A 26,784-nucleotide genomic window follows, 5' to 3' on the forward strand; every position below is an offset into this window, starting at 1 on the left:
ACAATCAAAGGGTTATGTAATCGCAACAGCTGAATTGCCAACACATTTATAGTAATACAGGAAGTGTTTGGCTATCTCTATCTCATGCAAATTTCTTGTCACAACTGCATATATTACTTTGGGCATACACGAAAACACCAATGGCTCGACCTTAGGAAACGTTGTAGACCTCCAAGGCTCGTCACAACCAAGTGCACAGCCGGGTCAAAAACACAACCAAAGCCTACAAAACGCCAAAACAAAACTTCATGCCCACATAAACACGAAAATATCGATATCATGGTAAATAAACATTGTAAAGCCCCCAAAGCTGAAAACAGCTGGGTCCACACAATAACCTGCAACTCGATCACTTCGTATTCACGAACCAACCCGCACACATAAACGACAGAATAAACGTTGTAACTAACACAACACAACCTGTCAGCGCCATCATTCATTCGTGACACCTAATCAAAGTAATTATACATGCACATATTATGACGATAACAAAATTCGCATGCAAAAAACCAAAAGTGAATATTAACATAACGGATGCCATGCATAGCTAAAATGTTCACAAACAAGTAACAGTAACAGATACACAAAATAAAGTTGAAATTGTTCATAAGATTGTCAGACGGTTACAGGGCCATCTAAGACCATACACGGCACGCAGGCCGGAATTCTTCATTCTGGATGACTGGTCCCTGCACCTCCAGCCGCATGACCTTCATCGCCAAGAGCCTTCTTCAATAAGGAAACACCATCAGCCTTTCGAGATAACTTCTGAGCAGCCTTAACAACAGCAAACTCCAGAGATGCAAATTCCTTGCGTTTCGCAGCATATTTACCACCGCAATCTTCTTTGAACAACTCAAAATGATATTCTTTCTCATTATTAACAACTGCAGCGCTACCTTCACTATAACTATCCTTTCGCCCACTATGATATCCCGATTGACTCAACTCAAACATGTAGCTAGCAAGCTCACGGGATTTAACTATACGATCAGCAATCTGCAAAGACACACAGAACAACATAAGAAGAGAGGCTAAAGCAAACAGAAAGCACATACAAGAAAAAGAAATTACCAAGGGCACTGCGCGCGACAGCAGCCACTTGCAGTCAGCAGAAACCTCCTCAACTAGGAGCTCAGAAGCTTTACACTCAGAAACCTTCTCTTCAAGAAGGCGTTCAGCAGCCTCACATTCAGAAACCTTCTGTTTAGCAAGGTTTTCCAACTTAGCTATACGATCAACGTATTCTTTCTCCTTCTTCTCAAACGCAACGCGCGCTTGTTGGGCTTCCTCAGCAATTTCTTTCTTTTCACCGGATAAACGGACAATAGCTTCACGCTGGGATTGCATTTCAGCATTAGTACGTTCACAAGCAAACTCCCAGTCCTTTTTCTTTTGAACGTTGACTTGTTTCTCTTGCTCAAGCTTCCGCTCAGCATCTGAAACCCTCCACTGCAAACCCTTCTTCTCAGCATTGAATTTTTCCTTCTCTTCAGCAAACGCCCCCTTCTCATCTTCAAACTCAACTGTCTCCTCCCCCATCAGTCTCCACTCGCGGACAATCTCTTGAGAAGTGACGAAATAATTAACTCCAGCACGAACATGATCATCCAACAACTCAAACCGATTGCGCTTTTTCTGGAACATCCTTTCAGCAGGAGGAAGGGACAAAGAGAAGAAATCATGACAGTTGTCCAGATCATTCATCCGGGAACCCTGAGTTAGATTCCAGCGAGGAGCATGTGGCAAATCATCACAAGCTGGGTTATGGGTATCCCAGGAATCAGCACGAATATTCTCAAACTGTGGACTACGAGCCACACCCGATGTAGCACCACCGCCACCACCCGACGGGCGTTTGGTATAAATGGTTCGGCGCTGAGTAGCCTCACTGGACTCGGCTTCGGTGTCAACTTTTTTACCCTCATCACCTCCACCAGCGCCGCCCGCAACATCCCCACCAGCACCACCTGCGCCACCGTCACCACCTTCACCCACATGCTCAGCAGTCACATCATCCGCTTTCTTCTTCTTACCAGGATCATCGCGAGGAGGAGATAAATCAATTGTCCTAGATGGAGGAGAAGCAGGAGGAGTGATTTTCGAAATATCAACCATGCGCGGCATTCTACCTGACTTGACTCCTGTCATAAAACAACCATAACAATCAAAAATAACTCGAGGAGCATATAACAAAACATGCAACTATAGAAGCCTTTACCTGTAGGAGCAAAAGCAGCAAATATCTCCTCCAAGAGATTACCACGATCTCCACTAAATATGCCCATATCAATGTCAGATTCTGAAGGTGCAGGAGGAGTTTCCTTCTGGAGTTTAACCTTTTTTGAGGCAAGAAGAGCAGCAGCCTGCTCATCAAGTTTCCGCTTTTTGTCCTCAAGGGCTTTCTTCTTCATCATTTCCGTCAGGGAAGAGCGGTCATCCGGATCAGACCCGCGAGGTTTCTCTCCGGCCCCTAAACCAGACAATGTATTAGAAACGACAACGTAATCTAGGACAGGAAGAGTAGAGGGTCGCTTACGGGGAGTATCAACAGCCTCGTCCTCTACCCTCTTTTCCCTCCTCTCTGATGCACCAGCCTTAGTCTTCTTCCTCGTTCCCGACTGACCAACAGTCTCAGTAGGAATTTCCACGACATCGTCAATAGGTTCATTAACAGGCTCGTTAATAGCCCCCTGCACAGGACCTGCACGCGCGCAACGAGAGGTTAGATCTTCAAGGGACCTGCCAGAACTTCCACTCGAGAGAACAACAACTTCCTCTCGGGTGGAATCAATAGAGTCATCTTCATCAGCTTCACCTAACACAACATTGGCGTAGGCAGCAAAACTGTCGTTTGTAGGGTGCAAAAACCATGGACGAATTTGATCCAACCAAGTCGGTTTTCCATCCTCTTGGATCGCCTCAACCATGGCACCCGCAGCCTTCGGGTCCAAGACATTTAATAAGCTGTATCCAACTGCGAAAAACAAGGGAATAAGGAGGAACGCACAAAAAACAAAATAATAAAAACGCACTTTGAAAAAACTACGTACGTTTGCCTTGGTAACCATAAACAGGAACACCCAAAGGGTTCTTCGGAAACCACCGTAGACTCATTCCAGCGCCAACCAAAGCCATTTCCTCCAACTGAGAAATGGCAGTAGCTTTATGTGTAACCTTCTTGTACCAGTCCTGTTCAGCAAAACCCGCCAAAACGTCTATCTTCGGGATCCCTTCACCCACCGACCGGTAATGCATATCCACAGGGATAGCACCTCGACGAATGTAGAAGAATCTTTGCTTCCAATCATGCAAACTCTTCAAAGGAATAGAACAAACAGGAGTAACACCCGTCCGGGAGTTAAAAGAATAGAAACCACTGGTGTAAGTAACAGTGTAGAAGACGTTAAACATCGCGAAAGTCGGCTCAACACGGTTAGCCCTGCAAACAAACTCAAAATGGGTAATACGGGGAAGCCCAATAGCATTGATTTGGGAGAGATGGAGCCCATAGTTCTTCAACACTTCGGCAGTAAACCTGGTCATCGGAAGCCTGAAGTTGCCTTCCCGGAAAAAAGCAGCATATAAAGTCATGTAGCCCGGAGGTGCATCCATGGCAGTGGAACCAGCAATCGGAAACTGGGCTCCCCATTCAGGAAGAAAACCCATCTCCCTCACTAAATTGTGGAACTCTTCTTCCTTCCACCCTATCACTGCCTGGTCAGGACCTAGAGGAGTCTTCCCTTTATTCCTTTTCTTCTTCTGTGAAGGATTCGCTCCGGACATGATCGAAAGAAAATCAGAAATATAAGATGAAAACACTCAAGAAAAAAGAAGGAGGAAAGATGAAGAAGTGAGAAAGAAAACCAGACTTCAAATTTTGAAAAGTAAAGAAAGAGGAAGAAACCGCCATATATTTATACCCATCGCATTTAATGCGATGGGTAGTGGGCCGTCAGGAATCCAGAAAGACATCCAATGGGGAGGAGACATGTCAGATGAAAGAGAAACCGTCACCTCTTTTTCCAGGAGCGTGGACGGCAAGCCTGACAACGTGGAGAAAAACAACTTACACACTGAAAATGCGCCTGTTCACCTCCGATAAGACAGGGACACCAGACAGTCACATCAGTTGTTTCCCCCCAAGACAACAAAACTTCCTTCAGAAGAAAACAACAACTGCCATGCGCCATGCGTCCATTTGGCTCAACTTTTACAAGTTACCAAAACCCATGCGCCATGCGTCCATTTGGCTCAACTTTTACAAGTTACCAAAACCCATGCGCCATGCGTCCATTTGGCGCAACTTTTACAAGTTACCAAAACCCATGCGCCATGCGGCCAGTTGGCTCAACTTCGCATATTACCAACACGTCGCGCGCCATGCAACCATTGTCACAAAAACGCGCATAGCAAACATACACCTTAACAACCACTACCCTTATAAGTCCAGAATCCCTCCTAGACGATCAACTCAACTAGAAGCTACACTGGACCGGGGGGACTTGAAGAGGTATGGTCCCAATTCCTTGCCCACATGGCAAGGACCACACCACTTTTTCATCCTACATGGCGCCTACATCAGCAAGATAATCCAGAAGCTTCTAGAAGCTTCTGGAAGAAATCAAGGTGGCACCAAAAATACTCCATCCGACAAAAAGGACAACACGTGTCACCAGTCACCGAGCGCCGTGTAGGCCTGCAACAAATCAGGGAGCAGACCGACAATGCCAGTACGACGTCTCTAACACGAGAAAATGCAATTGCGCCACGTGTACCACTACACCGGCCATGGCAGAGGAGACCAAGAGGATATTCCCCTTGGTCGGACAGCTGGCGCGCAACCACATCTGGCATAGCTGCTCCTCCTTCCTTCACCCTCCGGCTATAAATAGGACCCTTCATCATTCTGGTTGAATCATCTTACCTTCTATACTCACACACTCAACACACACTGTTTATTCTCCCTCAGAACAGTACTTATTCTCACGCCGGAGCCTGGTTAAGAGGGAAACCCCCATATTCCCCTCTTAACGAGACTAACGGTGTTGCTGTTTTGCAGGATTTCGGCCATTCCACGAGCAGAGGGAGAGATTGAACCCACAGAAGGAACAACCCCACAGTTTAACCTCAGTGTTATTCTGTGTTTCATCACCTACTCAAAATTCGTGAATTTAAAAGTTCGAACTTTCCATTTGTATTAACCATTTTATTTGTCAATCTTGTGGTCTTGGGTTCGGGCCTCACGGTGGGCGTCAATAAAGAAACACGGAACTAATTTTAGATTATTTAGTTTGGAGTGAATTTCAAGGATTGTCCTTTATCTTTATATCCATTTTCAGGCGCTGTCCTTCATATTCAAAATTGACGAGTTTTGTCCTTTATGTTTTCATATCATACACGTTTTGTCCTTTAGGCCTAACCCAATTAGTTTTTTTAGTTAAATTTGGTCATGTGCTTTGCACATGAGGGCATTTTTGTCAATTCAAAGGTTGCAGAAGCTTTGAGCTGTAAATCTGCCGTTGAACTTACCTTTGAATTGACAAAAATGCCCTCATATGCAAAGCACATGACCAAATTTAACTGAAAAAACTAACTGGGTTAGGCCTAAAGGACAAAATGTGTATGATATGAAAACATAAAGGATAAAACTCGTCAATTTTGAACATAAAGGACAGCGCCTGAAATTGGTATAAAGATAAAGGACAATCCTTGAAATTCACTCTTTAGTTTGGTTTATGTTTCGACCATAGAGGTTAATCTTCTTAATCTTTCCTGAGGTAACGCCTTGAGCTCCCTGCAAAACACTAAACACCTCGTTAAGCTCGTTAAAAGAGGAATATGGGGGTTTCCCTCTTAACCAGTCTCCGTCGTGAGAATAAGTATATGTTTTGAGGGAATAAGTGTGTGATTAATAGTAAGAGAGCAGAGAACAGAATAGAATTAGTATGTACATGAAGGTCTCTATTTATAGTCGGAGTAGTGTAGAAGGAGATGGGCTGATGGGCCTTGGGCCTGGAGTCGACAACAAGGAATATCCCTCTTGGCCCTTCTGTCACGACCGTTAGTGTTTCTAGAAGGTTAATGGAGTTGGCGCGTTCTGAGTGGAGCCACGTGTCCGGGTTGTCGTCCTTGTTGTCTCCCCGACATCAGCAGGTGAGTGGAGATCATGGAGCAGGTGTCGCCGCCATCTGATTGGTGCCACATAGGCGTCCTTGTGTACCTTCTTGTCTTCTGCACGATTGTATATCGTGAAGCACGATCGGATACAGCCTGTTAGACGCTGATTCGCCAAATTCTCTTCAACTCGTACCTTTCGTACTTGTCCAGGATGGACTCGCGCTTCTGTCCTCGCGCGGTCTATAGAGCACATCCATATAGCCGGCGCAAGGTCCAGGAAGTGAGGGCTTTCCATCCAGGATGCCAAGTGTAGAATCTGAGCTTTAACCTTACTTGGACCTCGCGCGCGACCTAGGTTTTACCTATTTGGTCGACGATGGGTCTGTATGTTTGTTAGATTGATGTAGTAGGAGTATGGTCTCGCACGCGACCTAATTGGTTTGCGCGGATTTTTGGGACCATACCCCTTCAACTAACATCTAATATTTTTAAAGGTGTGAACAAAGCGATACGTTTATGAGCTATTTGATATTGATTCACAAAAAGCTCAAGTCAAATTGAGTTTAAAAGAGCTCGAGTCTAATGTGGAGCTCATTTGATTGAAGGCCCCAACCCATGCTCTATTTATAAGCTTTATTAGGGTTGCGACTCTAAAGATGTCTATTATTATCTATATATTAAAAAACAAACACAATGAACATTGATAGACACATTAGGCATAGGCTGTGGGGAGTGGACGTTGGTTGGGGTGGGGGATGTCCTTTAACGACAGCTGCTTCACTCTAGGTTGACGTTGCCCCTTTGGCGTGGGTATTCAGCTAGGCGTGGGGCGGGGGGAGGGGGCAGGGGCAGGGTGACTTGGTTGACTTTGGTTCGCTGGTTCAATATGCCTGACTTTGGTTGGCTACTTTAACTAAAAAAAATTCACATGGCTGGCCACGCCAAGCTAAGACACGCCACACCACACTCCTCATTTTTCACCTTAACCTTATGGATCCTACTCTCGCCACATGTCGAGCAATGTCCCCAACCCAAGCCCCTCCACTCCCCGCAGCCTTAAGAAGTTGCCGTGTAGCGGTTGGCCCACTAAGAAGTTGCCACGTGACATCTTTTTTTAACTTTTCCGTATGCTATATATTTAATTATCTATATATTATCTATATATTAAAAAACAAACACAATGAACAGTGATAGACACATTAGGCATAGGCTGTGGGGAGTGGGCGTTGGTTGGGGCGGGGGATGTCCTTTAACGCCAGCTGCTCCACTCTGGGTTGGCGTTGCCCCTTTGGCGTGGATATTCAGCTAGGCGTGGGGCGTGGGGCGGGGGGGGAGGGGGATGGGGCGGGGGCAGGGCGACTTGGCTGACTTTGGTTCGCTGGTTCAATATGGCTGACTTTGGTTGGCTACTTTAACTAAAAAAAATTCACATGGCTGGCCACGCCAAGCTAAGACACGCCACACCACACCCCTCATTTTTCACCTTAACCTTTTGGATCCTACTCTCGCCACATGTCGAGCAATGTCCCAAACCCAAGCCCCTCCACTCCCTGCAGCCTTAAGAAGTTGCCGTGTGGCGGTTGTCCCTCTAAGAAGTTGCCACGTGACATCTTTTTTTTAACTTTTCTGTATGCTATATATTTAAAAAACCTAAATTCGTAACTTTGTTTAATTTTTTCATGCGTTTCATTGTACATTTTGTTTGTTTATATATGGTATATCAGTTCATGCCAGTATTGTGATGGTAACCTGACAAACCGAACCGATTCCTATTAAATAATTGTTTTGAATCGATGTAAATCACACGTTGATATTCTTTTGGTCATATCACAATTTTATTTTTTTTATTTTTCCTTTTTTCAGTTGCTATAATGAGCATCAGTACTGTAATATAACGAGATGAAGCGATACCAATTAAATTCCTATCGCGTAGCATGTAACAGCTACCGGCGCAACGCGCTGGTTTTCATACCACTACTTTAGATAATTAAAACATCTCTAGGTTCTTATAATAAATATATAATTACATTGTAAGCATTATTAATATTAGGTATAATTTTGATAAAGAAAACAGGGTGGGGAATGAGATGCTTTATTAATAGCTATTACAACTTTATTATTAGTTTTTTCGAAAGACCAATTTCATAAAAATAAAAACCACCCCAGAGTATAAGGACAACAAACACACACCGACAAAATAATTATATAATTACATATTTACACTAACCCATTATTAATAGCTCCTTAAAAGAAAAAAAGCTCGCAGTGAAAAAATGTTTAACTGACTCTTTCCCTGAGTCGCTTCAAGAGGGGTTCATTTTCTCAAAGTAAATGTTCCTCCTACTAAGAGGCAAAGTCGTAAGAATTGTATCGATATCCACTTCCACATGGATATGTTACATTTAAGCGGGGTTCATTTATACCCACATAAATGGCTTATAAAAGGAGACAAATTATCGTTAGTTAATGTTGTAATTTTAATTTTTTTTTAATTTTTTTTTGAATGGCAAAGGTTACTAGTGTCGTACATTATAGTAATTAATTAAATAACCCCCTTGTCTAGATTTGAACCTAGGATCTCCTCTTTAAGAAGCATGTGTCTCTACCAAGTGGACTAGACAATTTTACTCAAAATTTTAATGATAAATAAACTAATTTTCTCAATCATTGTCTTCTTTTAATCAAAATTTTGTGGGTTAAGTCATTTTCTCCAATTTTTTTAAAATACTTCTAATCTCATATCTCTCTTCTATTTGACATTACCAAATAGGAGCATTGCAAGTACCAAAAGTTCCATAACAAAGATAATTAAAAAATAATGTCATGTACTATTAGCTATTATTATAACTTTGATGTTCACAGGATACGTGATGTACCTTTCAACATGTTAAGTGCTGAAATTTGAATTAACTCTTTGAAGTTATATAAAAACCTACTTTTCGTTAAAAAATGAAATTTTATTTTTAGATAAAGTAAAATGTTCAAACTGTATTAATATCCAGGTTATATTAGTTATCGGACAAGGTTATACTAATTAGTAATCAAGGGACCGATTGACTAGATTATTAATCATCTAATCGAATTTCTTAACAACATAGCCTGATTCATGTTCTATGTTATTTATGCTAACCTAGAACAGTATTAACGTCATTAATATCATTTCCATACTTTTTCCCTTAAACTCTACATGATTCTAGAAAGTGATGTTAACTTATTTTATTTCATTTTTTCAAACTCTTAGAATACTTTTCTTGACCTGAAAATGTTTTGTCATGTAGTATCATGTAGTAAGGTGTACGAATGGTACGGAATCGTGTGGAAACACATGACGTCAACCCCATGTTTATTTAATGGTTTCCCAATTAGGCTGGTGGGCATGGCTTTGAGTCTTTGCCACATTACCTTGGTTAGCGCCCCATGACGCACCTTTTCCCATTTCCCTGGGTGCCAAAGAGGGTGTCATAGATGGCTTTGCCATGGGGTTGGTGGGCGTCAAAGGCTGCATATGTGGGGCCACTTTTCAAGAGCCATTCATAATTTTTTTCCTTTTTTCTTTATATATAAATGGGGGTTTAACATGCAAGTTAAAGGGATGAGCTTTAAACCATTACATCCAAGTCAAAGGGAGTGACTTTAAAGCCCCCTATGTAACATGACGCTGATGTGGCTTTGACGTAGCACTATAAAGCCCCTAGGGGCTTTAAACCACACCCTCAAGCCTAAGAGAATTTGAAGTTGTCTAAGAGCATTCAGATTCGATCCTCCTTATCTATATGAGTGAGTTTTCTATATTTTATAGAGTGGTTGTAAGAGGATGAGAGAAAAATGTTACTGTCCATCATATGCTATCTACAGCTTTTTAATATATTCTTGAAAGTGGTTGTGAGTGATGGAGAGAAAAAAATTATGACAAAAATATAAAATTATTATTTAATTAAATATGAGAGAAGAAATATAATGATTTTTAGTATAATTATAGAGATGGAACTCATTTAAAAGTATAGGTTTTATTAACTCTTTCGTAACTAATTTACACGTACGCATTAATACTTAGTTGGTATTTACTTCTACGACCACAATACTATAAGATTTTTTTTAAATGAAATGATTTTAATGTTTTAAATAATTTGAGTTAAATGGTTATTAAAAATATGCACTTCAAGTCTTCTTACTAGTGTTTAATGTTGCAATTATGATTATCCTGCCTAGTGTACAAGAAACATAATGTAAAAACAAGTCATCTTATCACCCTATAAAGGATGCATGAGATGGTTGAAACTAGATGTCATTTCACTTGACTTAGTTTTCTTGTTTATTGGTTTTGTGTTGTCTGTTCCTTATAAAACTTCTATAGAACAAGCTATCACTCAATCATCACCTTTTATAGCTTTCTATCATAGCCATGGTCATCGAGAATGCTTCTTCGACAACACCCACCACTCTTTTCACTCGCGTTAAAACCATAGCCTCTTCTTTAAAGATCAAACATGTCATAGTCGATTTTGCCATCAATATCAAGAAAATTGCGGAAGTTGATTCAAGAAGGATTACACACTCGTTGAAAGTGGCATTAGCCATCATAGTGGTCTCCATGATTTACTTTGTACAACCATTTTATAACGGCATGGGTGAAGCTGGATTGTGGGCTATCTTAACTGTCGTTTTGGTTTCTGAGTTTACTGTTGGTGAGCAATTGTTTTCGTAAAAGAAAAGGGAATAAAAACTTTAAAAAAAGTAGATCATGTGGATTATTAAATACAGATACATATTAATTGATATTATACAGTTATGAGAGAGTTTTTTAATTAGTTTTGCTTGATAAATAAAATAAGTTTTTTTACCATATTTTAAAATGTTACGACAGACTTAAACTCCAGGCCATCTGATTTTCTCCACATAAGTTGGGGGTAATTTCAACTTCATGATAATTTGCAAGCTATAAATTATGTAACTAAAAGTTTACGATGCATGTAACATGCATGTGAAACTAATGTTCTTTTAGGCTAATAATCTAGTACTAAAGAGTGCAATATTGTATAAGATTAAAAGATTACTCAGAAATAATCTAGCAAAAGATTATTTGGTTTAATTATTCATTTTGTATTAGGTGCAACTTTAAGTAAGGGCTTGAATAGAGGCTTTGCGACTCTCCTAGCGGGTGCATTAGGCGTTGGGGCTGAATCGTTTGCTAGCGTATTCGGGCCAACGATTAAACCCATTATTCTCGGTTTCCTTCTCTTTCTCATAGGTAAAATCCATGATTTTATGTCTTTATTTATACGTATGCATGATATAACCAGGAACTATATATTGATATGTTAGATGTTTTTTGATGATTATTTAGTTGCTCTTGCCACCTTTTTAAGATTTGCTCCTAGCATTAAGAGGAGGTATGATTATGGAGTTCTGATATTTATACTGACTTTTGCTCTGGTATCTGTATCGGGTTACCGAGTTGATAAAATCTTAAAGCTGGCTCAACAACGGTTCACGACTATAGTCTTAGCTGGTGCAATGTGTGTAATCATCTCCATGTGTGTTTGCCCGGTGTGGGCAGGTGAGGAACTTCATAAACTCATTGTTAACAACTTGGAAAAGCTAGCTAGCTTCCTCGAAGGTTCGTTTTAAATTTATACACACAGAGAAAATATAATTTGAAAACTCACTTGAGTTGAAAAAATCCGTGAAAACCTTGTCAAACGGTCATTTTTTTATATTTATGTATATATTTTCATAGTTACTCTAAATAAAAATAAAAAAAAGTTTTGTACCTAATTAGTACACAATTTTGTAAAAAATGTCACTGTGTAAAATATTACACATGGTAACATATGTGTAAACAAATTTTGATTTTTTTAAACTTTATTTTTTTATTAACTATAATAACATATAACATATATTATATGTGTTAAAAGAATTGTTTGTAACACTGGTCTCTCAGGTTTTTTCAACTTAACAGGGTTTTCAAATTAGCCCACTTCTTTCTTCCCCCTCCCCGCTACACACACATATAATATATACACACGCAGTTTCTTCAGTTTGTTACAAATGTATTTGCATTTCACGGAAATTAACAACCATGTTATAGGATTTGGAGATGAGTACTATAGAACTTCTAACGGTGACAAATCTTTTCTTACCGCTTATAAAAGTGTCCTCAATTCTAAAGGGACCGAGGAATCATTGGTGAGAAAACCCTATTTACTTTAACTTTTTATTTTTAGCATGGATTAGTGTGTATAGGATTAGGTTCAAGAGTGAACACTAGTATATTTGTGAACAGAGCGAACTAATCCTGGCAATACATGTGCGTAAATCAATGGCCATGATTTGATAATGAAATACTCTAGTGCATTTTACGATTTGATGATGAAATCCTAGCCATACACGTGTGTAAATCAATGGCCAGGATTTGTTCACTCAGTTCGCAAATACACTAGTGTTCACCCTAGAACCCACCCAGTGTGTGTATATATATATATATATATATATATATATATATATATATATATAATGTATATGTTTATGATCAATGTTTGTTCTTTTAACATACAAAAGTCCAATAGTTATTGCTATTTCTAATGTGAACAATATTTTGAGCCAGACAACTTTTGCATGGTGGGAGATTGGGCATGGAAAATTTAGATTTCGTCATCCATGGAAAGAGTACTTAAAAGTTGGGGTTTATACACGAAAATGCGCATACCATATCGAAACCCTAAACGGACATCTCGAAGCAAAAGATGAAGTAATATTTTCATTTTTATATATGTAATATTACACACACAAATTTCTGTCATTATACTAAAATCATATATTGTTACAGGCACATTCCAAATTTAAGGAAGCAATTAAAGAACCATGCATGACAATGAGCTCAGAAGTTGGAAAAGTTTTAAAAGAATTAGGATCGTCGTTGAAGCTAATGATATATCCTTCTAGTTCCGCCGTTCATATAAAAAACTGCAAAGAGGCAGTAGAGGAACTCAACACCGCATTAAGAGCTTCAATGGTAGCAGAATATGACATACAAGAAATCATACCGGTTATTGCATCCACTTCAATACTAGTTGAGATCATAAAATGTGCTGAAACAATATCTGAGGCCATAGAAGAACTTTCAAAACAAGCCCACTTTCTTAATATTGGTTTACCCCAAATGCTTGTTAGTGGTGGAGAAGAAGAATCAATCACTATCACCATCTTATAAAATGATGGAATTCCTAAAGAATTAGATCTTGATAAAAGCAACCTAGACATCAAGTAATTTCATAACATGAATTCCAAAGGAAATAATATATGTTTCATAACATATCTACATAACAAGTAATTTGTTAACATGGATATTTACTATCGGGGCATCAATCAATATTATCATTGATGAACATGTGCATTACTAATGAATTAGAAATGGTACATATATACAGTTGGGATTAAATGAATAAATAACATACATTCCATGGTTAAGATTAAATGTTCCTAAATTTTATAATCATATAACATAAACAAAGGCTAAAAAAGGCCCTAAAAAGGAATAGCCATAATTGTTGGCTTTTATATTAACTTCCCCTCCCAATTTATAAATGACAATAACTTTTATATACGTTAATATTTTTTATTAAAATTTTTCTAAAAAAAGTTATGACTTATTTTCTTAAATTTGAATATGATATTGCTAAAGTTTTATATGATTACATACCATTTAGTGATTACGTGATTACATAACATTGCCTAATTATATAACATGCCTTACATGCAGAGCAATTGTAACGTTACGTGATTTTGTATACACTACGTGATTATATACCAATATAATTACGTTGCACTACGTGATTACGTAGTTCTGCTGTGTGATTATGTATGACGATTCTGCCCCGGAACAAAATTCAAGTGTCATATTCTTGTGGCTTCTAACCTTCTCACGAAATTTTCACCATGTAGAGGATCTACCCTTTTATATACTACAAATTTGAATTTGCCATGTTTAATTTTATTAAGTTTCAATTCGTCCCTAAAAGTATAAATAGTATGCACCTTTAAACCCACTTAGTTTTTTAATAATAACAAAAAATATACAATTGTTTTAAAATTCCTTTCCTCAATATTCCGATATAAATTTCATTAACTATATTGAGTACTAAAACATATATGAATGTCGTTTGTCATAAACGGCGGAACCATCTATTTTTATGGGTGTTAGAAAGTTTTCGGATGTCTATCACTCAATTTTTGATTTTCGGTTTGGGTTGAGGTCAGGCTAAGTCAACTACTAAAAAGATGAGCCGCACATTAATGATTCACAACATACCTGATGTCATTTTGAGAACATAAGAAAACAATCAAGTACGAATTATCTTTGGAGTTGGGGGTAGGCTAAAGATCCTTGTTTGACTGACTGATGAATGGGCTGAATTGGGGAATATGATGCGGCTTTTGCAACAGGTGGAGATGTCGGGTCATGGTGACAAGTGGGTCTGGCCGAATTATGCAGGGGAGAGTTTTTCCACAAGGTGTATCCGAAAAGAGATAGAGGTAAAGTCGTCGGTTTTCAGCGATGGAGGCAATTTCAAGTGGAACTCATGGGCCCGCCAAAGGTTAATTACCTAGGGTGGCGTGCTGAATTAGGTAGGTTAGCGGCTAAAGTCAAGCTAGCGGAGAAGGGCTTATACATGCCAGACGTTTTCTGTAGCAGGTGTGGGTTGCGCGAAGAAACTTGTGATCATATTTTCACAAATTGTCTTTGGGCGAAATGTGTTTGGTGGAACATTTCTAGATGGATCAAGATCCCGGTTCTATGTCAAGCAGTTATGGTTGGCGACATTTTAAATCATATTATGGCACAGGTGGGTTCGAAGAGGTGGAAAAAGGCGGTTCACATGGTGGCGTTGGGATACTTGTGGCGGATTTGGTTGGACACAAGTACAGTAATTACTAAATTTAACATGTTGTCACAAGAACATTTAGAGTTTCAAGATACAATTAAAGAACCTTTCATTAAAATGAGCTCAGAAGTTGGAAAAGCTTTGAAAGAATTAGCATCATCATTGAAGTTAATGATTTATCCCTCTAGTTCAGCCACTCATATAAAAAATTGCATAAGGGCGGTAGATGAACTCATACTCCTGATGTTGATGTTCATCTTTTATCCCCTTTTATATAAAATTATTTAAAGGATTGGAGTGCATTGCACGGTTATATAAAATTATTTAAACTAGCCAACACATTTAATCCGGTTAACATATAACAACTTAGAAAATTGAGGGATGCTATAAATAATTTCATTTAAAGGGGAAGTTAGTGAATGCACCCTATTATCAAGTGATTGGGCAACCGCCTCCTTAACTAATCATAGCCAAGAACTATTCATCAAAGTTTGTTTTTAATTTATATATGATTGTAACGCCCCAAAACTCGAATGTTTGTATTCGCCATATGTTCTTATATGATACATCAGGAAATAAATAACTAGGCTATTAACCTAGTTAAGTGTATGGTGAAAACTATTAAAGGAGGAAAATTGTGCCAATTATGCTTTAGTGGCAAACACTAGGGACTAAAGTGGGATAAGATGAAAGTTGAGTTATTATATGAAAAGATCAACACACAAACACACACTTCGTGTGTGTTCTAGAATGATCAGGAGCTCCAAGGGAGCCAAAACCCTAACTCAACCAAAATCATCAAAATGAAGGGTGAATCGAAGCTCAAATTCATGAACGAACATGAATTAATGATCACCTACACGAGGGGATCATGAGGTAGGTCTTAAAACTTAGATTGGTGATCTTGTATGAAGTGGGTTATGTTTAATCCGTGAATTGGTATGAAATTGAGTATGAATATGTGTTAGAATCACCATATAGAACATGGATTATGCATGATTTGGATCAATTTGATGTTTTGAGGTGAAACCCATTTGTTATGGTAATGATGATGACTTGGATTATCATCCATGTCCAATTCTTGTTCAATGTTGATGTAATATGTTGTGTATGATGAATTCTTGTTAGATGAATTGAAAGAAATGTGGTGTTGATATGTTTGATGTCTATGTGTGAATGATACTTGTTCATTAGTAAGAAGATTTGATGAATTATGTATGAGCAAGATTATGCATAAATTAGTTGTACATTGTGCTTAGAAAGTAGTATGCACACTAAGTGTATGATGAAATGTCTAAGTGAAACTAGGATGCGAAAATGTATGAAATAGCTTAATATATATGAATGAGATAAGGCAATGATGTAATTAGTAGTATACTAACTTGAAGAATGTACTTTAGATAGAACTCATACAAGAATTCGGTTGAATGTATGTGTTGGTTAAGACTATGCATTAAGGGCTGGTACATTATGCTTAATATCACTAGATGATCATGTGATTGTGAGCACATTTGCATCGTGAGTAGGAGATGTATATAATGTCAATTGTATAGCCTATTATGATGTTACGGATATATGAGGATAAGTCAAAAGTTCATATGATAAACTGTTGACTTCTGAAAGTCAACCACGCATAAAATGCTTGATTTGACTTGTTATCGTAAAGGTAGGATTATAGGAAGTCGTATGGTACATGTTCAATCAATACGCGTTATATGGAATGACATGATGAATTATATGAGTTTGAAAGGATGTGAATTTGGGTATATGTCTTATGCTTGTTAGAATTGATTAATGAAAGTCAAATTTGAAATGTGCAATTGATATGATTGTTAACATGTACATTTGTGTATGCTAACAAGAATGTGATTTCGATGACATGAAAGTATAGGAATCATGTCGAGATGGACTCAAGCACGAAAGGCTAACGGGTCAAGAGGAGGCAAGGAAGCGGATACGAACACAGATGCATAAGATAAGTGATTTTTGGAATCACTTCTTAATTTGTTTAAGTAAAGTTAAGTACTAGTTATTTATGTATGATAATTGAAATCAAGTAGGGTTTTTGTCACACCCCGATTTCCACGTGTCTCACCGGTGGGCCCGGTGGGGGATTACCGTGACGATGTTGGCAACAATATAGTCAAACCACACAATTATATAAATGCACAGCGGAAGCTTAAAGATAAATAAATACGTCAACCTCTGGTTGTAATATCAAATGTATTACAGAAGTCGAATTTATCCACAGTGGATCAAAATAATAAAATATTGTTCATTCAGATACGGCATCGAGTTTGCGAGACTATTCATGATGCTTAGGCAGCTAATACCAGCCAATTTCGTATAGTACCTGCACTTAATCTTTTTGGGGAAAATACGTCAGTTTACACTGGTAAATACATTCAACTGACACATTTGAAAATGTTTATTTAAAATTGATTTGAATGCACAAGGCACAAACTCTTTTATAACTTGGGAAAATTATTAAAATCTTGTGAACGTTTTACATGTTCTTTTATGCGTTCAGTAGCCCGGGTCGTGCCGGGTTAAAGATTTATAGACACACCACATTGCGTAAAACCGTAGTATAAAAACCAACGGCTACGTCTTTTAATTTAATGTCGACACTTTATACCGGGTGTACGCCTACACCGGGATGTCGATGGTCGTGGCCATTTCGTAAAATGATGCCAAGGATATCCGGGACAACGGTCATTAAACCCCCCAAAGGCTTTTAAGAAACAAAACTGTTTAAATGAGCCGATCATATTATTTAATTAACCACCTAAGCGATGGAAGAATATAATGCTCAATCAAGCGGTATTAATATACCGTAACCCAAGCCCATATAGGGGAAATAAGTTAAAGTATTTACCTTTGCAAGTATATTTCCTTAATTTGGATTAAATCACCGATAGCTTTTACTGGGGCTCCTAATCTGGAACGAAGGTTTTAATTAACCTCTTAGAATCCTAACGAGTCTTTATAATGGCCGTAGCCTAGACCGGTTGGTTCCGATATATATAGATATGGTTTAATCGTGCGAAAAGGCGAAAACCGAGAGTGGAGCGTGATTCTGACCCAACAAGTTCAGAGACTTGTTTTATATGGGTTTATGGTTCACACTCTGGATTTTGGGGTTCAAACATCATAATTTGACCCGTATCGGCTAAACTATGAAAACTAGTTTCATAAGCCGTACCGTGTGCGCAATAGGCGAAACGGTTGACCATGAGAGTCGTACGCTTATTTTCTAAGTCAATATGCCTTAAAGAGGTCGTGGTATCAGTAGGATACCCTCCGTGATGCCCGTAACGAGTTTGAGTTAATATTATCCCCCGTAGGGGCTTTTCGGTCATTTTAAAGACTTTTAAACATGAGAGTCGTACACTTATTTTCTAAGTCAATATGCCTTAAAGAGGTCGTGGTATCAGTAGGATACCCTCCGTGATGCCCGTAACGAGTTTGAGTTAATATTATCCCCCGTAGGGGCTTTTCGGTCATTTTAAAGACTTTTAAAAGAGCTTTTCGAGTTCTACAGGAAATCTGAGTTTCCCGAACAGTTTATAAAGTCTAAAATACTTTATTTATTATTTAAAATCAGTAGCAACTGGAATCGGGTCAAAAGACCTTGTAGAACTCATGTTTTGGCCGAAAAGGGCATATTCGGTATTTACCGAACCGTAGCCATAACCGCAGGTTATGAGCAAGGTAAAAATTATTAAAAATCTTTAAAATTCCCAAAATATTATTTTAATATAGTGGGTAAAAGTTTTGGTGACTAAATCTTGGTTTAGATAGGCGTTATGCTAATTGCGCCGTTAATTACTAAAGTTTACTTTAAATGCGCCATTTAGCATAACTCTCATTCTAGACCCCGGATTGACGTGAAACTTTAAGGACATGCTTATAATTTAATAAGCAAGGTTATGGTCCGTTCACGTGTCCGAAATACTCGTTTTATTTTCAAAAGGCCGTTACGGTCAACTTTTAGGCGATTAACGGAAACGCGTAAAAGACTCGGTTAACTCATGAACCGATCACAGAGGTTTATATCATCATGTAACCTGGTCCTAAGAGAGTCCTAAGGTATATCTATACCTCATTAAAACGGGTCAGAACTGAAGTCAATGCAAAAGTCAAACTTTTGCGACATTCGGCTCCGAACCGGTTCAATATAGCAAATGGTCGATTCAAACGAGCGCAAACAAGTTTATATACTTAATATCATATTTTATGAGTGTCAAAACAGGTTTCTTAGTATGTACATTACAGATTATGCATAAATCGCTAAAATAGCTTTCTGTTGACTTTTTAACCGCACGTTTGACTCGATATTTGACATAGTTAGAGTGGTGATCAGGGGGAACCCTTTTAGAGGTTTATTACCCACATAATTACCTACTCAAAACTACTTTTGATCCGTCATAAGACTGAACCATTTGCAAGTTATTGTAATGACAACCGTTAGTTACGACGGTTGTGTTTATAGGCTAAAACTATGGAAATGTAAGACCAAAATGGGTATGAACGACTTACAGCAGTTGTATCTTGCTTAGAGAGCAAAAGAGAATGCTAGAGAGCTTCTTAGAATGATCAGATAGTGTGTTTTGTGTTGTGTGAATGTTATGAGCTCAAAGTGGCTATTTATAGTGAAGTAAAGCTCTCTAGTTCACTACACAACAACCTACACTGATCATGATGATGGGTAGATGTCTCCTGAGTGATATGGGTCGAGTAGGGGGCGCCCATGCCTCATTTATTGGAGATTGATCGTTCATAATGCTCAAAAGTCAAGAAAACGCCAACTTTCTGCATCTGGGCGTCTCACGCGACCCGCATGGAAGTTCCATGCCATTTTAATGCGGGTCGCCTGGGATTCAAATAACAGACGCGTAATAGAGGAGGCTCGCGACCCGCCTACACTTAGGCGATTATTTAACGCGGGTCGCGAGAGGCCAGATTTCCAGAAATTTTAAATCTTTTGTAATGATTATCAGAATCCGGTAATTAATAACGAAATCTTTCGTAATGATTTACCTGACCTTTCGGGTTTGAAGGGGTAACTTTGCGGTTTGGCCCTCGGTTATTTACCGATAGGGGCCTCGTGTTATTTACCCGCATTATTAAGTCCCCAGTTAGTTTATTAATTATTTGGAAAGCCTTAACTTTCACTGTTGACGCTTTTAACCCTTTCTCTACGAATTCGATCGTAACTTTCTCGTTTCGTAACGAAACTTCGCGAAATTTATATATTATATTTTAGTGAGTGTATAATACCGTTACAAAGCCTTGGGAACGTTAAAGGGTCACTCAGAGGTATATAATTAAACATGTTGACACAGTTAACCCCTGTAGCTTGTAATCTCTCACTTTCTTTCGTGTTTCGCTTTCGTACGATCTATGATACATTCGTTTGAAGGTTCAAGCATTTATTTAGGGTTACTATTCAGTATATTTACCCTTGTTGATATTTATAACCCTCGAATTTATATACTTTCAAGGTTTGTCAAAATTAGTCCTTCATTTATTATGGATGCCACGTGTAATTAAATGACACGTGTTAACACATCATTGGACACAAAAATTCGGGGTGTTACATCCTCACCCCCTTAAAATAAATCTCGACCCGAGATTTACTCAAATAAATAGGGGTACTTTTCTTTCATTGTGTCTTCGACTTCCCACGTATATTCGGGACCTCTACGAGCATCCCATTTGACCTTTACAATCGGTACGTGCTTTCTTCGAAGTTTCTTCACCTGTCGATCTTCAATCGACAAAGGTTTTTCTATAAACTTTAAACTCTCATCTATATGCACATCTGTGTGTGGAATCACCAATGATTCATCGGCGAAGCACTTTTTGAGATTGCAGATGTGGAACACATTATGAATTCCATTGAGCTCTTCAGGCAATTCAACTTATAGGCGACTGACCCGACCCGTTCAATGACCTCAAAAGGTCCTATGTATCTCGGACTCAGTTTGCCTTTCTTGCCGAAACGCATCACCCCCTTCCAGGGTGATACCTTAAGCAACACTTTTTCACCTACTTCGAAGTGAAGATCCTTACGTTTTGGATCAGCGTAGCTCTTCTGCCTATCGCGGGCAGCCTTGAGACGTTCCCGGATCTGAACAATCTTGTCCGTTGTCTGGAAAACAATCTCTGGTCCTGATAATTGGACCTCTCCTACTTCCGCCCGACAAACAGGCGATCTACATTTCCTACCGTATAATGCCTCGAACGGCGCAGCCTTTATGCTGGTGTGGTAGCTATTATTGTAGGAGAATTCGATCAGGGGTAGATTCTTATCCCAGTTACCGCCTAAATCGATTGCACATGCACGAAGCATGTCTTCTAGCGTTTGGATAGTACGCTCACTTTGACCGTCCGTTTGTGGATGGTAAGCCGTACTAAAGTTTAAACGCGTGCCCAAAGATTGCTGGAAACTCTTCCAGAAATGAGACGTGTACCTGGTATCCCTGTCCGAGATAATAGTCACAGGTATGCCGTGTAAGGCTACAATCTTATCAACATAAAGTTGGGCTAACATATCGGAGCTATATGTCTCCTTGATGGGTAGAAAATGAGCTGATTTCGTCAGCCTATCAACTATGACCCACATTGTATCGTTTCCTTTCCTGGTTTTGGGTAACTTGGTTATGAAGTCCATAGTTACGCATTCCCACTTCCACTCGGGAAGCTCAGGTTGTTGTAGCAAGCCTAGACGGCTTTTGGTGCTCGGCTTTGACTTGAGCATAAGTCAAGCACTTTGCTACATGGGCGGCTACAGATTTTTTCAAGCCTATCCACCAATAATTTGCCTTTAAGTCTTGGTACATTTTGTCTGCACCAGGATGGACTGAGTATTTGGAACTATGGGCTTCCTGGAGAACAACATCTCGTAGTCCTCCATAAATCGGAACCCATATACGTCCGTTCAATCTAAGGATTCCATCCTTGCTAAGAGTCAACTGCTCCTCAGTTACTCCTAACTTTTCATTAGGATAATTAGCTTCCAACACAGCCTCTCGCTGTGCAGCCAAAATCCTTTCAATTAAATTGTTCTTGACCTCAATGCTCTTGGCATTGATTCGAATATGTTTTACCCTTTCTTTTCTGCTCAAGGCATCGGCGACTACATTCGCCTTGCCGGGATGGTACCTGATTTCACAATCGTAGTCATTCAAGGTTTCCATCCAACGGCGCTGCCTCATGTTCAACTCCTTCTGGTTGAACAGGTGCTGGAGGCTTTTGTGATCAGAATAAATCACAAATTTAATACCATAAAGATAATGCCTCCACAATTTCAGTGCAAATACAACGGCACCCAACTCCAAATCATGGGTGGTGTAATTCTTTTCATGCACCTTTAATTGCCTTGAAGCATAGGCAATCACCTTGCCCTTCTGCATAAGCACACACCCCATGCCCGTGTGTGATGCATCGCAGTAAACCACGAATTCCTCTGTACCTTCCGGTAATGTTAGCACAGGTGCGTTGCTTAGCTTTTGCTTCAGTATTTCGAAGGACTCTTGCTGCTTTGGGCCCCAAACAAACTTTTCTTTCTTCTTGGTTAGGGAGGTCAAGGGCGCAGCAATCCTTGAAATTTTTTTTCAATAAACCTCCTGTAGTATCCTGCTAACCCCAGGAAGCTACGGATTTCGGTAGGCGTCTTTGGCTCTTGCCAGTTCATGACTGCCTCTACCTTAGCGGGATCCACTTGGATACCACGCTCACTCACAACGTGTCCTAAAAACTGAACCTCTCGTAGCCAGAATTCACATTTCGAGAATTTGGCGTAGAGTTTCTCACGCTGTAGTAATTCGAGAATGCAACGGAGGTGCTTCTCGTGGTCTGCTTGGTTCTTGGAATATATAAGGATATCGTCGATAAAGACTATGACAAATTTGTCCAAATACGGCTTGCAGACGCGATTCATGAGATCCATGAACGCAGCCGGTGCATTTGTGAGCCCAAAAGGCATCACTAGGAACTCGTAATGACCATAGCGAGTCCTAAATGCTGTCTTATGTACATCCTCATCTCTGACCCTTAGTTGATGATAGCCCGACCTTAAGTCGATCTTTGAGAAGTAGCTCGCTCCTTGCAGCTGATCGAACAGATCATCGATCCTCGGCAAAGGATATCTGTTCTTTATGGTAACTTTATTTAGCTCTCTGTAGTCGATGCACAACCGCATCGATCCGTCCTTCTTCTTTACAAATAGGACTGGTGCTCCCCGGGGAGATGAACTAGGTCTGATAAAACCTTTCGCCAGCAGTTCATCCAACTGGGTCCTCAGTTCTTTCATTTCCGTTGGAGCTAGCCTGTTAGGTGCTCTTGCTATTGGAGCTGCTCTAGGAATGATGTCTATTCTGAACTCCACTTGTCTATCTGGTGGCAAACCAGGTAGTTCTTCAGGAAAAACTTCGGGATATTCAGAAATGACAGGAAGATCCTCGATCTTCGGCTTAGGTTCTTCTATTATCACCTGGGCCATGTAAATTACACAGCCTCTGTTTAAACACCTTGAAGCTTTGAGCATAGATACGTCCTCGGGTAACCCGTACTGCGTATCTCCTCGAATGGTAAGCGATTCACCACTCGGAGTCTTTAAAACTATCTGCCTCTTGCCGCAAATGATTTGGTCCTGGTTATGGGATAACCAGTCCATGCCTAGCACAATGTCAAAACCCGCTAATTTGAAGGGAAGTAGAGATAAAGGAAAAGAATGGTTCCTAATGGACATTTCGCATCCTTCTAGAACAGTTGAGACGGTTTCTATCGTGCCGTCTGCTAACTCTACTTCGTATTTCATATCAAGGGTTTTGATAGGCATATTTAGTAATTGGCAAAATTTCTGGTCTACAAAGGATTTATCAGCGCCAGAATCGAATAGTACTCTTGCAAATATATTATTTACGAGGAAAGTACCTGTAAGCACATTGTCGTTCTGGACCGCTTCCTTTGCATCCATGCGAAAAACTCTCGCATTTGACTTCTTTGTCTCTTCCGCCTTCTTGGCATACTTTGGGCAGTTACTCTTGATATGCCCCTTTTCATTACAACCATAGCAGGTTGCATCCTTGATCTTTTTGCACTCCACAGTCTTATGATCCTTGGACTTGCATAGTCCACAGGAAGGAGTCTTTGATTGCGACTGTGAGTTTGATGCAAATCTGCATTTCCCAGAGTGGGGTTTCTTGCAGATTTTGCAGTTGGGCCTTTCACCAGCTTGCCCATCTTTCTTCGCCTCCGACCCTCTTTTGCCTTCACCGTTTCCACGGTGCTTCTTCCCTGATCTTCGTGAGGTATCATCCTCACGTTTTCTCTTCTCAGCCTCCTTGTTCCTTAGTGTCCTCAGACGGACAGCGTCTAAGGTGAGAGACAAGGAGAGGTCAGTAACTGACCTGAAGGTCGTCGGCCGAGAGGCCTTTACACTCGCCTTTATTGCGGGCTCCAAGCCCCCAATAAAACGGGCGATTCTTCGGGGTTCTGGTGTCACAAGGTATGGGACCAGACGAGACATGGTATTGAAACTCGTCAAATACGCCTGGCAGTCCAGGTTCGTCATCACCAGTGACACAAAGTCAGCCTCGATCTTCTCAACCTCATGCTGAGGCAGTAGTTTTCCTTAATGAGAGCAATAAATTCCTCCCATGTCATTTTGTACAAAGCAGACTTACCAGATGCCTGCACCAACGCCCTCCACCATGCCAGGGCCTCGCCCTTGAATGATTGGGACACATACTTCACCACATCTCTCGCTGCACACCCGCTGATGTCCACAATAGTGTCCATCTCATCTAGCCAGGTGATATAATCAACAGCACCTTTCTCCCCTGTAAATTCCCGGGGCTTACAAGATACAAAGTATTTGTAGGTGCAACCCTTAGCATTTGATGCATCAGTATATTCTCTATCGCGATGAATGCTGTTCTCAGTGGACGAGTGTTTGTCGTCATCTTTCTTGGGTTCAGAGGGTGGTTTGGAGTGTGTCTTTGGTTTAGAGGGTGGTTTTGACACGGTTCTGCCTTGGGACTCAGTATATTGACGATCAAGAGCTGCCTGAACAGCATTGTCAATCAGAGCCTTCAGTTGTGCGCCTGTCAGATGCACTGGCGCATTGTCGTATTCATCATCATTAGTATGGCTATTCTCTCCGTTGGGATTCGCCATTGTAACTTGAATCTGTTACAGAAGATAACAAAATTTTATTCAGGAGATTAATATATATAATTGTCTTTTATGACAATTTGTCAACCATGGTACAGGGACCATATTTGGTTAACTTATTATTTCATTACATATTAGGATTTGAATATATCCTATTTCAGCTATATAAATAGTATTGGCGGCATAAAGCCTAATCACGAGGATGTTTTATACTATTAGCCGAGATTTCAGAGAATCAAAGGCATAGAGATTTGAACCGTAGTTCTTTTATCTCTTTCTGACAGGGAGTCATAGACCACCACTGCCTTTTGTCTTTATAAGACAATTATTACGGCCCATAGGCACTACACCTCTAATGGATGTTTTAATATGGTTGGCCCGTAGGCACTACATCTCTAATGGATGTTTTAATATGGTTGGCCCGTAGGCACTACATCTCTAATGGATGTTTTAATAAGGTTGGCCCGTAGGCACTACATCTCTAATGGATGTTTTAATAAGGTTGGCCCGTAGGCACTACATCTCTAATGGATGTTTTAATAAGGTTGGCCCGTAGGCACTACATCACTAATGGATGTTTTTTTTTAATAATACTGGCCCGTAGGCACTACATCACTAATGGATGTTTTAATAAAATTGATCACCTTCATTGGTGATTTAACCCACGATTTATAAATCATTTAGTTGGGTTTTGAAATCCTTAAAGGATTATTGTATAAGAATGACATGCGTGATTTTAACGAATCACATCTGCCATGATTGTTAACATGCGTACAGAGGTTAACAGGGAATCAGAATCTTTTCAATTAGGTCGTACCATCTTGACTGGATCTTAGAAGACACCAAGCTAGGTTTCACCTTTTAAGATTCTTTATCTAGGCAGATCAATATAAAAGGAATGGTTTGATTTATTTTACACATTTTAAAACAAAACTCATAACATACATTCCATAATCTCAAATACAATTACATATTGCCCTAAACGGGTCTTTCAAATAGTACATACCTCCATAGAGGTTTTTTTTTTTTTTTTTTTAAATAAGTGACAAGTCCACGCAGGGACTAATACAAGATAGGTGTCCATGTAAGGACTAAAAGATAAGTCCACGTAGGGACTGAAATACGATAAGTGTCCACGCAGGGACTTAAGTAGAAATTACATTAGTACAACTATTAAGGGCTAGTGGTCACGTTTCTTCTTTTTGCCCTTTAATAGGTTCGCTAAGCCCTTGAGAAATCCTCGGTGGCTCTTTTTCTCTTCCTCGAACTCTCTCTCCACACGATCTAGTCGATGGAGTATCTCTTCCTGTTCCGGAGGAGAAAATCGTGGTTGTGGTGCGTGTTGCGGAACTGGAGGTCTGGGAGGGATTGGATACCCATGAGCTGAGTAGTCCGGTGGTCCCATGTTCCCATGTGCTCCGTCAGGGTAGCGCGCATTATATCTTGCCGACACCACATATGGGTCGCGCTCATAGCCGTAGTTGTATTGTGCTTGTGACGGTTCGAATGGGTTATAAGTCGTTGGACCCGTGTAAGCAGGTATGGGTTGGTCATACCCAAATGGTGGCGAATTTTGTGCAGCTGGTGCGGAGTTCGC

The 26,784-nt window shown here is 39.8% G+C and overlaps 1 protein-coding gene across 1 annotated transcript; it reads left to right on the forward strand.

Moving 5' to 3' along the window:
- The first annotated feature begins 10,522 nt into the window (after nucleotides 1-10,522).
- On the forward strand, nucleotides 10,523-13,446 carry LOC118485782 (aluminum-activated malate transporter 8-like). Its single transcript, XM_035982231.1, has 6 exons — nucleotides 10,523-10,805; nucleotides 11,228-11,368; nucleotides 11,465-11,737; nucleotides 12,209-12,306; nucleotides 12,725-12,868; nucleotides 12,947-13,446. Exons 1-6 carry the CDS (start codon nucleotides 10,523-10,525, stop codon nucleotides 13,328-13,330), a joined length of 1,323 nt encoding a protein of 440 aa, XP_035838124.1. The 3' UTR covers nucleotides 13,331-13,446.
- Nucleotides 13,447-26,784: the final 13,338 nt, after the last annotated feature.

Source organism: Helianthus annuus, chromosome 13, assembly GCF_002127325.2.
Source record: "Helianthus annuus cultivar XRQ/B chromosome 13, HanXRQr2.0-SUNRISE, whole genome shotgun sequence".
In the NCBI taxonomy this organism is placed as follows: Eukaryota; Viridiplantae; Streptophyta; class Magnoliopsida; order Asterales; family Asteraceae; genus Helianthus; species Helianthus annuus.

Bases quoted from the DNA above. Each gene is read 5' to 3' on its own strand.
- LOC118485782 (XM_035982231.1), top strand. From the start codon at position 10,523: ATGGTCATCGAGAATGCTTCTTCGACAACACCCACCACTCTTTTCACT. The intron at 11,369-11,464 runs GTAAAATCCATG...ATGATTATTTAG, and splicing joins TTTCCTTCTCTTTCTCATAG to TTGCTCTTGCCACCTTTTTA. The intron at 12,869-12,946 runs GTAATATTTTCA...ATATTGTTACAG, and splicing joins ATCTCGAAGCAAAAGATGAA to GCACATTCCAAATTTAAGGA.